At 39.9% G+C, this 16,356-nt stretch overlaps 1 protein-coding gene across 1 annotated transcript; it reads right to left on the bottom strand.

The window, feature by feature from the left end:
- Positions 1 to 7,553: 7,553 nt before the first annotated feature.
- On the bottom strand, positions 7,554 to 15,597 carry brms1 (BRMS1 transcriptional repressor and anoikis regulator). Its single transcript, XM_046064301.1, has 10 exons — positions 15,443 to 15,597; positions 13,966 to 14,176; positions 13,785 to 13,875; positions 13,496 to 13,623; positions 9,584 to 9,663; positions 9,386 to 9,482; positions 8,370 to 8,459; positions 8,114 to 8,178; positions 7,925 to 7,964; positions 7,554 to 7,841 (listed from the first exon to the last, which is right to left on the bottom strand). Exons 2-10 carry the CDS (start codon positions 14,168 to 14,170, stop codon positions 7,834 to 7,836), a joined length of 804 nt encoding a protein of 267 aa, XP_045920257.1. The 5' UTR covers positions 14,171 to 14,176; positions 15,443 to 15,597; the 3' UTR covers positions 7,554 to 7,833.
- Positions 15,598 to 16,356: the final 759 nt, after the last annotated feature.

Below are 16,356 nucleotides of genomic sequence, written 5' to 3'. Positions count from 1 at the left end.
CGCTTGTCTCTTTGCCATTCTCGAGCACTTCTCTACACTTTTCACTTTTGTTTGCTTCATGGAAACTCAACTACCTGCCACATGTCATTGTGCGTGTGAGGTAAGTAGTTTAACGTTGATAAAGAGCAACCGAGGGGGTGGGGGGGCTGTTAAACATGACTGCTAGCTAGATTGTAGCAGCTTTAATGAGAGCATGATGGCTATCTCCCTCCATGTTTGAAAGCAAATAACACCACCAAGTCGATAAAATGTGACAAAGTGCCATACGGTGGTCCAATGTGCAAGAAAATGTGATAAAGTGCCCTCTAAGGAGCCCTACATGCCGTGCCTGTAAATGCTTAAATACTTACTAGTTCCTGGTTTTTTTTTTATTACAGAGGTGTAGTAGTTATACTTTTAATCTGAGTCACTTAATAAAACAAGTTTAATCTTAACCAGGGTTTCCCCCCAAAGCATGCAGCTGGTGCCCTGTACATTGTTTTCGCCCCTGGTCCTCAGACAGCCTGAGTCCACCACTGCCTATTTAGCTAAAAGTAGCTCCTTACTGTCTGAGTTAGGAGAAACTCCTAAAAATAAACTGGTGCGTGTCAGTCTTAGCCTTAAGATCCACGAGATTTTAGTCCATAGGGACTTTTAAAACCATTATGTTGATGGTTTTGGAGTTAATAAGTCTATCTCTAATCTTCCATTCAGTTTGGTCTTAAGTGTTCAAAAGACATTTGGTATTAGAAATTACTTTATCTAACAAGACACGTGCCCATGTGCAAAACTGCATGTTCAATTGCCACTATTGCTGTCGAATGACAAAGTTAGTTTTGATGTCTTCATATATTTTTAAAGTTGAATCCTTTTACCTTAAACTATTGACTATTTGTCTGAGGGATGTGTCCAAATGATCCAAGTAGCTTACTTACTTACTTTCAGTCATAGTAGTGACATAGTCATGAACATAATAATAAAATGTGACAAAATGTGCAAAGTTGCACCAACTGAATATCAGTGTGTATGTTTGTGCTTGTTTGTCTTTGTCATAGTGGTAGTAGAAATATTGCACTCCTAGAGAGCAGGCCTCACGAGCCCACAGAGAAACCTACAGGTCTTACACGAACATTTAAATATAATAATAAAACAACTAAACATTACTGTGTTTGTCTGACACACACTGAAATTCAAAGCATACAAACATATAAATACAACCAAACATTTTTAATTATTGTTACAACTAACCCAGACTCTTGTGGCCATGAACTAGCTTACCAACCATGAAAGAAGTCTGCACAGACAAACAATAAACATGATTTAAATTTGATGAGTTTGACTACAAAGCAGGCTTCGCTACAACAAAACGTAAACTTTCTTACCTCAAAATAATTTTTTTTGTCTCTGTCACAGGGTGCTATTTATTCCCATGTTGAATAAGGACTAAACTGAGCATGTGCTGAGTGAATCAGGTGATTCATAAGTTGTTCCTGATTGGAGTAATTGGATGTGTTACAACTGACCTGTGTTAAAACCATCCCCGGTCTCCACTACTTGGATCGTTGCATTAAATGTGACCCATTTGTGAACATCGTTGTCTGAAATGATTTGATTCTCTGTCACTAACCTTTGGCCTGTGTTGGCTGGTAATGTAACAATACTGTGCAGTATGACATGTACAGGGTTGGGCGGGTTACTTTAAAAATGTCCGTAACGTATTTGCTTTATTTTTGTATCCTGATTATGTAACAACCTTCTTGGTCAACTTGGCAAAAAAGCTAAATTCACACTTAAACCAGAGTGCTAAGTCCTAAATACCGAACAATAAATGTCCTAAAACAGCTGGCTGTTTCTCACTCACCAATACATTTCTGGTTATTAATTTGAATTGCAACAGACATTTAAAGTGCTTTATTCAATATTTTATATAAATAATGGATTTTATGACTATCTGTATGTGAAAGAATAGTGACGCCAGTAATTATCACCGGGCTCTATAGTTAACCTCTGCTCTACAGAGCTTTATAGTGGCTTTCAGCATCTTATTTTGGTTTTACTGTCTGCAATTTAAAGGTGCCCTGTGGAGTTTTCTTGTAAACAAACACAATTATGTTTATATTATCACCATTATGCATTGTGTGTATCCTTGAGGCCTAACAAATGTGTTGAACCATTTCCCTCATAAAACATCCGCAGGGACGATTTTTTTAAAATATTTTAAAACCAAATGGCCGAGTTAGCGACTAGCTGCTGAACAGAGTGGGGCATTTAGCAGCTTAAGAGTCAGATATTTCCCTTTGGAGTTGGTGGAGAGCAAAACTGTGCTAAAAGAAAGCGAATATTGGAATTGGACTGTCATCAGATGGCCAGAAACAGGAAACCAAATGAATGCTACTATTGCCCCATATCTGGCGGATGTGTGAGATGACAACTGCTAGCAATGTGTTTATAACTTGTTTCTGCTGCCCCCAAGAGGTCAAGAATCTGTTACTGTTGGTTTAAACAAGCACAATATGTCTAGTTATGCCACGTGTCATTGCTAGGGACATCTACAGTACTGTTTCAACTGATGGGGGAGAGTTGAACTTTTGACATAAACCTTGTCATGTTAGCTGACAGGAAAATGTGGATAGAAAAGGGACTAAGAATTGGTTTAAAGAATAAACCTAATCGAAAAAAACCCCACAATAAATAAATAAATTCATTTACACCATGCAGAGAAATAGCATTTTCTAAAAGAAACTGACTATGATGGCATGTTGCACCCTGTGAATAAAGCATTGAGTCTAGAGTTCTTGATATTTGCTCTGAGCAGAATATTTGTGTCTCCTAACTCCTCCTGACCAGCTGAAGGTCTTCAGGCACATCAGGCTGCAGCTGGACCCTTCATCCTACTGTGTGTGGAGATGGTTCTTCTCTATTCCTGACCAACTGACGCACCTCCCACACTGTTTACAGTGGTATGGTTTCTCTGGATTCTCTGAGACGTCCTTTCTCTGCTCACCTTTCCCAGCAACGCTCACAGTTTTTGTAGAACACGTGTGGCTTTTGACACGCTCATCTAATCTGTAACGGTAACGGCTTCTCTGCTGTGGGAACACGTTGATGGCATTTCAACTCTGCCGGCAAAGTGAAGCTTCACCCACAGCTGCTGGTCTCCTCTTGGTGTGACTCCAGTGATGTGACTTCTGTTGGTCTGGTGGCTTTGGAGACACTCCGCTCTGTGGAAGAACTTTCCACACTGGCTGCACAGGCGAGGTTTCTCTTTAGAGCGAGCCGATACAGTGAAAAGCTTTTCTCACACAGGTTGCATTGGTATGGTTTCTCTCCTGTATCAGAGAAACGGTATCGCTTCAATTGAGACACTGGTTAAAGGGCTTCTTGCAGTAGCCACAGTGGTGGTGTTTCTCCCTGTGTGTCCTCACTCAACCTCTGTGCTCGGCTAAAACTCTTCCCACAATTCTCAGAAATAATTTAAATTAGTTTTTAAAAACACACTTTTTCTAGGACAAACTAGCAAAGATACAAGTCAGGAAAGTCAAGGTCTTTATATAACATAAAACATAGGACAGTGGAGTGGAGGGAATCTTGTAAGTTTTTATTATATTTTATTTATATCACAAATGCCTATTTGGCATCATTCAACACTCATCAACATATCATCATAGTGACAGAGACTTGCTTTGAGATTATTCTGTATTGGGTAGACAGAAACCTTTAGATTGAGAACTCTGAAATAAAGAGTAGGGGTGCCTCTTGTGGGGATTAATATGTTTACCATCAACTATTAAAAACAGAGCCGAGCAAAAGTAGTATGATGTATCAAGGTCAAAAATATCTAAATATCCATATAGAACAAAAACAATAGAGAAAAACAATGTAACTTACAGATTTCTTGGTGGTCTTGGGGTTCCTCCTTCATAACAATAGAAATGACTCATGGTGTACTTGGGAAAGGAATATTCAATTAAGCATGTGCTCACACTCAGGAAAAAATTATTTGCTCACTCTATGGCTGGCACAACAAGACAAAGCTTTATGAATACTATGTTAACGCAAAATATGTCTTGTGCTTGGGAAAGTGCATCATCTTGCTCCAGCAAGGCTGCACTGTGACTGGGTTGTTTAAAATTCAATTTGAATCTGCCACCCTATTTTGTAGTGTACTAAAACAAATGTCTGGATCAAAGCGCTACTTTTCCTGAACATGACCACTAAGGGCACATATTGTCCCCCCAATTATCAAAGCTGGTGTTCCAACACAGACACTTTCATCAACAGGAAAAGTGACAGGAAGACGAATGAAAGCATCAAGAAGTCCAGCAACAGGAGCACCAGCAGGAACAGGAGAAGACACTTGGTGTGAAAAATGTTCTGGAGGCATAAGTGTCATTTACACTGGGGACACTGGGCCCCACCACTTTTTGAAAATTAGCTTGCAACAAGAAATGTTAAATAACAAATAAAAATTCTATGAGAAAGGTTTACATGCACAATAGGAAAACATGAAATGCAATGTAGATATAGAAGAAACAGATCTGCCTTGTCCAAGAAAAGTAACTTAGGCTAAAAAAACAAACAAGCTGCTGATTACTGCATTATATTCAATGATATTTTTATATTCAGAATTGTCACCGGCCACATGAATTTTGTTTCCCTTCATATAAATAAAGACATTTTCACCATTAATTGGTGCAGAAAATGTCTCTAGAATGCAGGAAATTAAGAGTTTAATTCTCAAAATCTTTTAGGGGAGTCTCGTGGACTAAGTGTTTCATCACACCCCTAATATGAGCCTTTAAATGACCCCACCACTTTTCAACACAAAATGACGCCCTTGTCTGGAGGTGTCACTGTCTTCATCCTCCTCCTTATCGGTCTCCATTACTTGATGACCGTCTTCCTAAAACTCATCCTCATTGTCAGAGGAGAGTGGGGGAATGCCCTCACCGTCATCCACCATAACAATCTCAACCTCACCTTCCTCTTCGGACGACATGTAGATTGGGAGATTGTGACCTTCGTCATTGTTGACAATCCTGATTAGTAGTATCATTAAGCCACCAACACACAGGAGGGCCAGTAATATCAAATAGTGTGCAGTTCTGCCTCTGTTATCACAAACAGAATGAGAATAATTTTATGCTGCATTCATGAGACTCTTAATGGTAACCGTTACACTACCTTTTCACCTGGAAAAACTTGTAACTGTTACAGGGGGAGTGATTCTGCAGGATTGTTGAAATTTGAGCTCAACCGCCAAACAAATGCACCCCCCCCTTCAGTCAACTATGAGGTTTCTCCAGCATTCTTCGCCCTTACCTGATCATATAACTTTCTTCTCTGTTTATACATATATTCAGACATTTTCTTCTTTGTCTGTTTCTCGGCCATCTCTCCTTCCTCACAGTTCCTGGAGTCCGGCACGTTCGAATGTGCCAGTATAATTAACTCATCACTCCTGTGCACGAGCACTGACGCCACCTGTTGCTGACTGGCTGGAAAAATGTTATGGGCAAGGTCCACACTTTCTTTGTTTTCCATTTACAGAGCCAGGGCTTCGTAGGAAAACCAGACTTTATTTCGCCACACAAAACGGAAAGCTTGCAAACCGTGAGGACATGTTTGCTCAATTTAACAAAAAGTGAAATGATTACAATATCAACTCAATATGCTTTATTAACATGAACGTTTAGGTTCAACAATGTTGCCAAAGCAGAAAGCCATAAAAGAATTTAATAAATTATTTAAATATATTTATAAAAAAAATAAACGATAAAATGACATTAAAAAAGTATTACACTGAAAATATGTCTTGATGTTTGACAAGCAGTAGCATTTTCCCAAGGAACAATTATTAAAATAACAAATAATTGTGATAATATAAGTCTTTTTATATAAACAATAATAATGATTTTTTTTTCTCTATATCAGTCTGAGTTTCCACTGGTTGTTCTCAGTTCATAAATAAAGCCCTTCAGGCTACACACAGAACATATATCCATATATTTAAAATTAGATATGGATAAAACCAGTTATAAAGTTACTTACACATATATTACACAAATGTAGTGGTATGGTAATGTGCAAAACGGACATAAGTTCCATGTTATTTCAGTGTGTACAGGATGAGGTGGAGTTGAGGAGTCTCAGCCTGAGCAAAGAAGCTGCTCTGTAGTCTGGTGATACGGCAGCAGACTGAACAGGCTGGGACTGTCGTTTAGTATCCTCACCGATATTGCTGATGCTCGCACAAATGGGTCTCAATGATGCTCTGTGAGTTTCAGTGACCCGCTGCAGAGCCCGATCGGTCCTGGGCTGTGCAGATCCCATGCCATGTTTCCAGTGTCGTCTATAAAAGTGAGGAACTTGACACAGGTATCTGCCTATGTTTCTTTGTGAGAACCTAAACGGCCAGGTCTGAATGCAAAAAGTCAAGCTTCAACAATCAAAACACACTCAAGGCCACATCCACGCAGAAGAACATGCTTTAATTAAACCATTACGTCCTGACTTTTGAAGCTAATGGTTCCATCGTCTTCATGACCATGAGGAAGCACAAGAAAAAATATTTTTAGCATTTTTTAAAAAATTAAGATATAATTTTAATGCAAAAGTTGGATATTTGATTCCCTCAAGCCAAAATAACAGTGTATTCTACGACGCATATTGGGGCCATTGTAGGTTAAAAAAAAAAAAAGAATTATGGAGTTTGGGGAGAGGAGAATATTCTGAAAAAACTCCAGAGATTAAAGTCAAAAAATGTATGAGATCTATGAGAACTAAATGCACTCTTATTAAAAGGCAGGGCATGCAGATGTTAATAACAACAGCTGTCAAAAGATATTTTCACCAACCAGTGAGTTATTATGAAATACTTCCTTCTGTTCAAAGACCAAGAGAATAAAACATTGGGGAAGAAGTGCAGACATTTATAAATGATATAAAAAGATGTGACTCATGCTTTCAAATGGCTCCGTTACAGTCCCTCATATCTGACTGTCTAAAAGCTCCACCTCTTATGTTTGCACTGACTCTTATCTTGTATTATTAATGACTTAAAAAACATTTTTTTCTTGTAAATTTCCCAATTTAATCTCAGAGAATGTGGGTTTTGTCTTGTACATTTACAACTTCAGTTTTTTCAAGGAATTATACCCCCTGACCATCATTTGTTAAAAACTTACAATAGCCCTAAAACACTACCTTAGAAATATTTTGACTTTAAATACATCTTTGTTTTCTCCAAACAGTTCTTCTAATACACACATAGTACTTACATACTTTAATAGAAATTATATTTTGAAAAGATTTTAGTTGCCTAGTTAGTTATAAAGCCTGGAGCAGGAATTGATCTCCCTCTCTCTCTCTCACACACACACACCACACACACACACACACTCACACACACACGTTTCCATCACTTCAGAGGACCTTACTTCATCCTGGAAGTTTATGACATTATGGGGACTTGCTTTTTGTCCCCAAAAGGCAGGCAAGTTCCCTTAATGTGACCGTGTCCCCCATATCATCAGTAACGCACGAGAAGAGATCCAGCGGAACACGCAAAAACCTTGTGTCACAAAAGGTTAAAATTTTAATCACTATTAAAAATCCTTCTATAAATACATGGTTGTCATATCATTAAGACCTTATTTTAAATAGCAATAGATAAATAAGCAGTGGGGTGGTTGGCTGCTGGGGTCAGAGACGCAGAAAAAAACACAACACAACAGTCTGCTGGGTTTCAGTCGAGGAGACAAAGCCTTAACTGTTAAAGTGGGTGTAGCTGGGAATGTGTGTTTGTTAAGTTTGGTTTCTTTGCCGCTGGTCTTCAATAAGATGCTCCTATTATCACCGCTCTGAAAGACAAAATGAGATCGTCTTACAGAAAAAGTCTCCAACTGAAGGGTCCCTGTATGGGTATGCAAACGGGCAGACTTACTTTCAACCTTCTTTTTTAGTGGCGACAGCGCTGCTTTTGCCTGAAAAGCACACAGAGATCAAGTTAGCTAAACATCTCTGTAACCATGACACATTTTGCTGCTTCATTTGTTGGAGTGTATGCAGTGTAGTGCTGTGGGTTTCACAAATTTGGGAGCCAAAATCTAAACCTAACTACAATTTTCTTTACCTTCTTGATAGCAGACCAGTCTTCAAGGATGTCGATGTCTCTCAACATGTAGACAATGAAAGGCCCTGTGAGACACGGAGGGAGTGGGGTTAAATCTGTCGGTTTACAGGCAAATGAACTTCGAGATACGGTTTGTGGCAGAATCACCAACACAGAGAGGAACTGCAACACATATATCAACACAGGGGAACAGCTGGAATACAACAAAGTTGTATAAGAAGGAGTTTCTGACAAGCGGTGTGGGGAGAAGTTTCACCTGAAACCAGAGCTACTTTCTTTTTCCTCTCCGACCGACCCAGCAGGTTCTTTCTTTTACACTTCTTGCCCCTCGTGTCATCACTCCACTCTGTAATGCGAAAATGAAGCATTAATTAAATGGCTCGTCTCACTGTTTAGATTTAAGTTCACTTCTTCTAACACAAGGTACCATATTTTAATATAGGCCTACATTTAACTATATGTTGTGTGTGTAGCATGAAGGAACTACAAATTTCATTTCGTCATGCAGCCTGGTGCTGTATAATGACAAATAAACCACCTTGTACCTTGTTACAAGGAAAAGTGAAAAATGTCCTGAAAAGACTTAAAAGGTGGGCTGAAAAGCAACTGCTAGAATCCAATTTTTTTTTGCCACTGAGAAAAGCTCATCCGATTTAACCTTTTTTTTTTCAAATTAGTACTTGGGCTTTTGCCTCTCATTTGATAGAAACAGCTGAAGAGAGAGGAGAGAGAGAGAAGAGGGATGACATGGTCTTGAACCCAGGACGCCGTGGTAAGGACTCAGCCTCACCCTTTTGAAGTTAATTTACAGTGTCGTAAATTATTGCTTACACAAAGTCAGCTGTCAGTTACAAAAGCTGGTAATATGCTCCTTGTGACAGATTTTGTGCCTATGAGTGTTTTGTTTTCAAGTTTGCAACTGCTGCATTTGCTCTGCATGGACCCCTTAAATGCATGCGTTTGCTTCTACACTTTTTGCTGAGAGGCACAGTATTTAATACATTCGGGGCGCTGCCAGCACGAGCATGTACTGCTACCTCTGCTACACAGTAGGTCAGTTTTTAGGTTATCACTGGGTTCGTCTTCAGAGTGTAGTGAGTATTATCTAGTACATGCAAAATGTGTGTACACACAGACGCAGATTTCTGTTCAAACATTAATGATGGCAGAAAAACTAGAGTCAATGTATTTTGTTCCCTAATTCAACAAGACTAATGATGATGACGATGATGATGTATAGATTTATCTTTGGGATTGACATCTTAGCCGTACCTGAGGTGAGGTCTGTATTCTGTCTGTCCTCCTCCAGTCTTCTAATCTTTTCCAGCAGTTCTGTCTTCATGGCATCAAACAGCAGTGCCCGCTCACTCTGTAACACACACACACACACACACACACACTTGTTCAATACCATTGGCTGAAGTGTGTGAGCGTTCATATACAGTACGCGTGTGCGTGTTTATATATTACCTCCAGGTGCTGCTTTGCTCCCTGTAGTTCACACTCGTGCTTGTGTTTGATCACCTGTAGACACAGCTCTCTGTACACTCCTGTAGAAAGACACAGAGAGGACGTTAAAGACAGAGACTGAAGATATGTCTTTATTTTTTGTCTGTCCTTTTAGAAGAAGACAGAAACAGATAGTGACACCATACAGTTTATTAATCTAATGCAGCTCATGGCACTTTTTTTCCTGTATACAAGTTTTTTTAAATGACCCTTTTCATTCTGTGATTTACAAAGACATTGTCGTAGGTGTAGGATTAAGAAATTGTGTGACCTCTGCGAGTTGAATGAATAATGGGTTCATCTCAAGTCTCTTATTTGCATCCACGAGTCCCTCACTTGTGTCTTTTCCTTGCGAGGAGAGAAAAAAAAATGAGGATCCTTTCTGATACGGGGGTGTGCCGGCCAGTAAAAGACTTCTATGAAGGCCGCACTTGTGGATCCTTGCTCATGGCCCCTTAGTATGAGGGATGAAAAATGACATGTATGAATGAATAAATAAATAAATAAATGCAGAAATAAATTTAAATTAAATATATTTTGTAATAAAAAGGCTATTTCTGCATTTATTTATTTATGGTTTATTTTACCTTAAGTGTTCTTGCCAAACACCTTGTTGACATAAAAATCTAAATAACTACTTTCTAGTGTTTTACAATTTTCTACTTTAGCATGTCCAGCTAACACTTAAAACAAGTAAAACTTGTTTAATGTTTGCAGTAGGGGAAAAAAACAACAACCACCATAAGATCCATGTAATCCATACAATTTATTAAAAATAAAAACATTTACCATTATGGTTTAGTTTGTAGTTCTGTTTCAGTGTCACAGCTCCCTTAGCAGTTGCTTTTAAACTGCACATTAATTTTACATTTTAATGGTCATTCCAGGGGAGAACTGTAGCCCATAACAAACGTCATTATCATGCCATCATTTGTAATCTACCAATCAACTCTAACCAAAATCTACCAAATAAGCCCCCGAGAGAGTTGTGGTGCCGGAGTGTGCCTGCTGTGTGTTGGTGTTGAATGTGTCTCACAAGATTTTAGAGTGAGAATTGTCTTTGAGATTTCAGCTTCCTGTTAAAAAAATTAAAAATAAATAAAGAGTGTCTCCTGGAAGCCATCTACTGCACTGATTTAAAAGTTTCTGTACCTACGAGTCATTTCAACACCAAAATATGTGAAAATGGGGCCCAGGTTTACAAATACTGAGATTATCCTTTAACCATCTGTTGCCGTGAGGAGTCAGTCAGAGCTTTCTTCGCCTTGATAATACGACCTCCACCAGGTTTCTTGGTCAGTGCAGATTCAATTAACTGTGAAAGGAGTAGAAGACAAGACAATATTCACTAACAATAAATAATCATGAACAACTTACAGTAAATACACCTACAGAAATAGCTACCAATCAAAAAACTGTGCAAAGGAGGCTCTCACAGTAAATACATTTTACACATCAACTTACGTGTTTGACATCAGTATCAGCCTTCTCTTGTTTTCTGGAAGCGCTTCATTCCTCATCCAGGATGACTGTACCATCTGAGCCACAAATTGAAATGTACAGTGCTGAGTTGGTTACGACATCAAGCCGTGGCCTGGTGGACTGGGAAGAGCTGGAAGAGGTTGTCCCCTTGGAATCTAAGTGTAGTTCAGGAGAGAGAGAAGAAATAAACACCATTTGTTGGTTTTTCACAACTAAAGTGTAACTGGGTCTTAATCCATGGACTATGTTGAAAGAAACGGGAATCAAGTTTACTGTTGTCAGATCTGATAGTAAATACACCAGCATCGGGTTGCTGTGCTGCTTCTTCAAAGACGTCTGCATCCACTTTAGTTCTCATCTCATCGTGTGTGTATAATATTTAACTTATTAGCATTACCACAACAGACACAGTTGCTGCTCTCTGATGTACTGACTTTAAACCAGCGTTAACAACCGCAGCTTGCAACACATCATTAGTCTGTAAATATTAACTGCGAGCACTATCTCTGGCTTTAAATGAAATGTATGTCTCAGCCAGCAGCTGAGTTTACAACAGTGTGCCACATTTTAAGCTAGAGGGCAAAACTAAGCTAAACACTTACACTAACGTTTCAGACAGACAGATTTCAATTTAGCTTGTTTGTAACATTTGGCTAATTGCCAAGCTAACATTAGCTGTGCTTGTTTAACACACAGAGGATGAGCGACTGAGGACAGAGCAGAATAAAATAACGCTTTCTACATGTTTACACTACACACAGGTGGACTGATAAAGTAATATATTTTTAGTCACGAAGGTTTTATTGCACATACGTACACTAACGAGCATAGCTGTGTTAAACTGGTGTAGTTTAGAGCTCCCTTCGCAACTCGGTCTCCACTGCGGCCTCGCCCTCTGCTGGCCGCTGTGCGTGTGTGCAGGAGCCGACACAGAGCAGCAGAGGCTGCGGTGGTGGACATCAATGTTAAGTTATTCTACAATGCGGCTTCTACTCAAATGCAAAAAACAATGATTTAATAAGTAATTTAGAGACACTTACCACAGACATTCGACGAGGAAAATGGCGCAGTAAATATTCCGGTTGGTTGAGGGTTGAAATCCAAGAGAAGGAGTTGGGCGGGGCTTTCCGGAGTAATTTTTTCACCAAGTCTTTTAACTACAAAAAACTACACCAACAGTGGAAGAATCCTACTCTAGCTGTTGTTGTAATAACCATGGAAGAATCCATGTACTTTGACACTGAATATGTTTGACTACAGGAATCTACTGTGTAGCTGGCTTGTGTCATGTAGATGAATCGCTTGCCTCCGTCTGGTTTGCGATGCGGCCCCCAGCTAACCACTCTATTAGCATACAGGCGCAGGCATAAATAAATGTAGAAACGTGGAAATACAGGCATAAATAAATGTAGAAACGTGGAAATACAGGCATAAATAAATGTAGAAATACAGAAAGCCTTTTTTTTATTTTTACAAAAACATATTTAATTTTAATTTATTTCTGAATTGAATTATTAATTTTATTTATTCATTCATTTATACATATGTCTTTTTTCATCCCTCATACCTTAGAGATCGCTCCTCGAAGCACAAATAAGAGCTTTGGGATGGCCTGCAAGATGGCGGACCAGAACGACATCCGGTTCAAGCGCGGAGCAACTAGCGAGGAAATATCACATAACAGACTGGGATCTGTTTCAGATCCACATTTACACTGACTGAATCAGACTTAGAGGTTAACGTTTGTTAAACAGCCCCACCTGGTGGCCAGGTGTTGTACGGCGCTACTACCAGACATGAGAAAAGCTACACCTCTACACCCAAAAAAACCCCATGGGGCCAGACATGTTCTGTTCAATTTCTCAGATATGTTTGAGCAACCGAGAGAGAATGAAAGAGGAGGAGAGGAGAGGAGACCACGGAGGAGAGTGAAGAGGAGGAAGAAGAAATAGACGGTATGGGTTGATGTCACTTCTCCTTCCGGAAAACGCTGGACTGAGTGGCAAAACATCTGTTACCATGGCTGCGTTTAGCAAACCGGGAGTAAAACAAGTGATTATTTGCTTAAATTATAGGCAGTCGGACTCGACAGTGGTCCTTACTGCTTACCAAAGAACCAGTGGTCCAGCTCTTCCCCATTTTAGATGTGGTGTTTGTGTTTTAGCTGATGCAAGCTAACACTGCTGCTCGTCTTTCTGCCACTCAGTGAGCGTAACAGCGTTCTGTGACATCATGTGCATACCCTCTATTGTGTGCAGGGAAGATTCCAAATTACCCAACAAAATCACATTTCACATCATGACTTTATGACATGCAACGTGACTTGCAGCGCAAGCCATGACAAAAAAGCTAAAGCTGTTCAAAATCCAAGAAAAGGTGTGTATTGCCTACCAGCCACTTGTGTTCGTATCTGCATGCTGTTCTGTAGCGCAGCCAGTGGTTCTTTGTATTCTCCAGCCTTCCCTGTCAGCACCTCGTCCAGCTTCACTTTCACTTGGTTCAGCCGCTCCCGAAACAACCTGCAATCACACGGTGAGGTCAGTCAGTGACGTTTTATGAACAACTTGGGGTCTGTCTCTTGTCCTTTTTTCCCTCCATCCTTCATAGAACTTGAGATAAGTTCAGAATCACACCAGGGGGACACAGCGTAGAGCTTCTTCACCCTCCTGATTCAACTCACTTCTCTTTCAGATCCTGAAATTGTTTTTCCAGATCCAACATCTCATCCAGACATTCTCCTCTCCTCCGCTCACAGTCTTCATCATCCATCTCTTCACACAGAGGACAGAGACAGCGTGAAAAACAGACAAGACAATAACAGAATCTTTGTCACAATTGAGCCGAGTACTTAGGGTCTTTACCCGAACTCTCCTCTTCCTCCTCATCCTCCTCTTCACTCTCCTCCATGTCAGTCTCCCTCTCCTCCGTGCTCTCTTCCATGGTCTCCTCTCCTCCTCTTTCATTCTCTCTCGGTTGCTCCACCTCTCCGTTGGCCTCAGGGAGTTGTGACTCTCCCTCTGCCTCCATCTCCTCCTCCGGCTCCCTCACAGGGGGTTGAGCGGGCATGGCTGCCTGAGAAACATGACGACACACACAAACTATTCTCACAATGTGTCTGGGTAAGTCAACCAAATCCATCTCTTTTCTGTCCGCTATTTCATCAACAACAACAAAAACTCTTAACAAAAACTTTTGATGTCATGTTTTAAAAAAGAAACAATTTATAATATAAGTATATAATATATGAACTATTTCAAATAGTAAACGGCGACATTTGGAAACAGTCGGCGCCCAGTTTATTTATTTTTTCAATTTTATATGAAACACAACTGCCTTCAACATACTGACACTGATATCTGTTGATTTACTTGTGCTATTTTTGTTCAATATTGGTGATGTTGAGGAATTACAGCACTGCAGCTTGTTTGCAATAACAGTAAGCCACACACACAAAAACACACAGAAAGCAAACAAACGTATAGGACAAACATGCTACTCTGTATGTAAAGCAGAGACTCGTCCGTATTTTAACTGTGAATTGTTGCTTACTGTGCAGATAATATTCAAATAATTTTCACCATTGAGCTATTGTATGGCTTCTGTATCTCTGTCAAGTCAGCTTTAAAAAACACAGCACAAGACCTGAAATTACCCGATTTTCCTTGATGAAAAGCAAAAGTGTTATGAGGAAGAACTAAATAATGTACCTGTGTTTGAATAGCTTAAACGAAAATAAGCGGCTTGTTTCCACCAAGAGATGGCTACATCCGTTTACATTGCTTTTATTTTGTTACCTTACCAGACTTCCTGTTTCACCTCGCCTAGCTTGACCACTGGTCGCTTCCGTGATGTCATACAGTCAAACGGTAAGCGTTATGAGCTATTTGAACCCGAACTGAGTCTGAAGCATCTTAATACTGTCCAACTATTTACTTACAACACCCAAAGGAAGTAACCGGGACTGGTTGTTGCATTTTACTGTCATATCAGAGGCAAATAAACCCGAGTGAAGTCAAGTGCAACACTAGCTAACAACTGAACCCACACAGCGAAAGAATGAATGCGTGCTCACATTGACAGGCTCTTTAAGTCATTTTATTGTCATATCTTCTCTAAACGAACGTGACGTTAGATAGTAATCAATATAATCAGCGCTTAAATGTCATTAAGCACGCTGAAGCATCACCAGAGAAGCTTTCATTCTGACCCTGTCCACCAACTGCACACGGATTAACAAGTAACGTTAACGTTATCCGTCCGTGTAGGCAGGCGATGCTGTTTGTAAACAGATAACCTTCCCTCCACCGGACAAGACAGTGACTACAAGAGCCCGCTCACCTTCTCCCTCTGCTCGGCTGTAGAAAGTTAAAGTAGGATTTGTTATATTTCCATTTTAAAAAGTACTTCCTCTTCAGTTCAGTTATCAGCGGACACTTTGCCGGACTCTACAACCCGTAAGTTTAGCCAATCATCGCCGAGCACTACCGATGGCGCGACCAATAGGAACGACCTTCCCGAACGTCGCGTGTCCAATCAAAATGCTAAAGCAGGTGTAGTCAGCCAATCATAAATCAGCTTGTTGCTGGAACGCATCATAATTAACCAATAGAGTACACGTCATACAAACCCCGCGCATCTCCCTTTTTTAAACGCATCATAATAGAATAGACCAGAAAATTTGCACTTCCTGCGGAAGGTGTGTGTGAATGCTGAAGCTGGAACGAACTTGCAAGAGTTTAATTCAAATGCTGAAAGAAGCTGAAATGCTCAAACAATTGCAAAACACCGCAGAAAATGCAAAAAAGCTTAATTCAAATGCACAAAGAAGCTGAAATGCACAAAAATAAGGCAAAAGATTGTAGAAAATGCAGAAGCAATTAAATCAAATGCAAAATGAACTATTAGGGTTGCAATTCACTGAAAAAGAGCTTGGAAGTGTAACAGAGCTAAAATAAGTTGCTAAAACGATGAAATGTGTTATACTGTCATAAATGGAAATTTAAATGAGTCAGTCAAAAGAAAAAAGATAGAGAGACAGAAAGTTAAGGGGGAGAAAGACAGAAAGACAGACAGAAAGTTAAGGGGGAGATAGGCGGGCAGACAGACAGGCAAATCGATATACAGACAGACAGAAAGTTAAGGGGGAGAAAGGCAAGCAGGAAGACAGACAAAGTTAAGGGGGGAAAAGGCAGACAGACAAGCTAATAGATAGACAGGCAGATAGATGGAAGTTGAGTGGGAGACAGACAGAG

Source organism: Micropterus dolomieu, linkage group LG12, assembly GCF_021292245.1.
Source record: "Micropterus dolomieu isolate WLL.071019.BEF.003 ecotype Adirondacks linkage group LG12, ASM2129224v1, whole genome shotgun sequence".
NCBI lineage: Eukaryota > Metazoa > Chordata > Actinopteri > Centrarchiformes > Centrarchidae > Micropterus > Micropterus dolomieu.
This window is presented reverse-complemented; position numbering and strand designations above follow the sequence as displayed.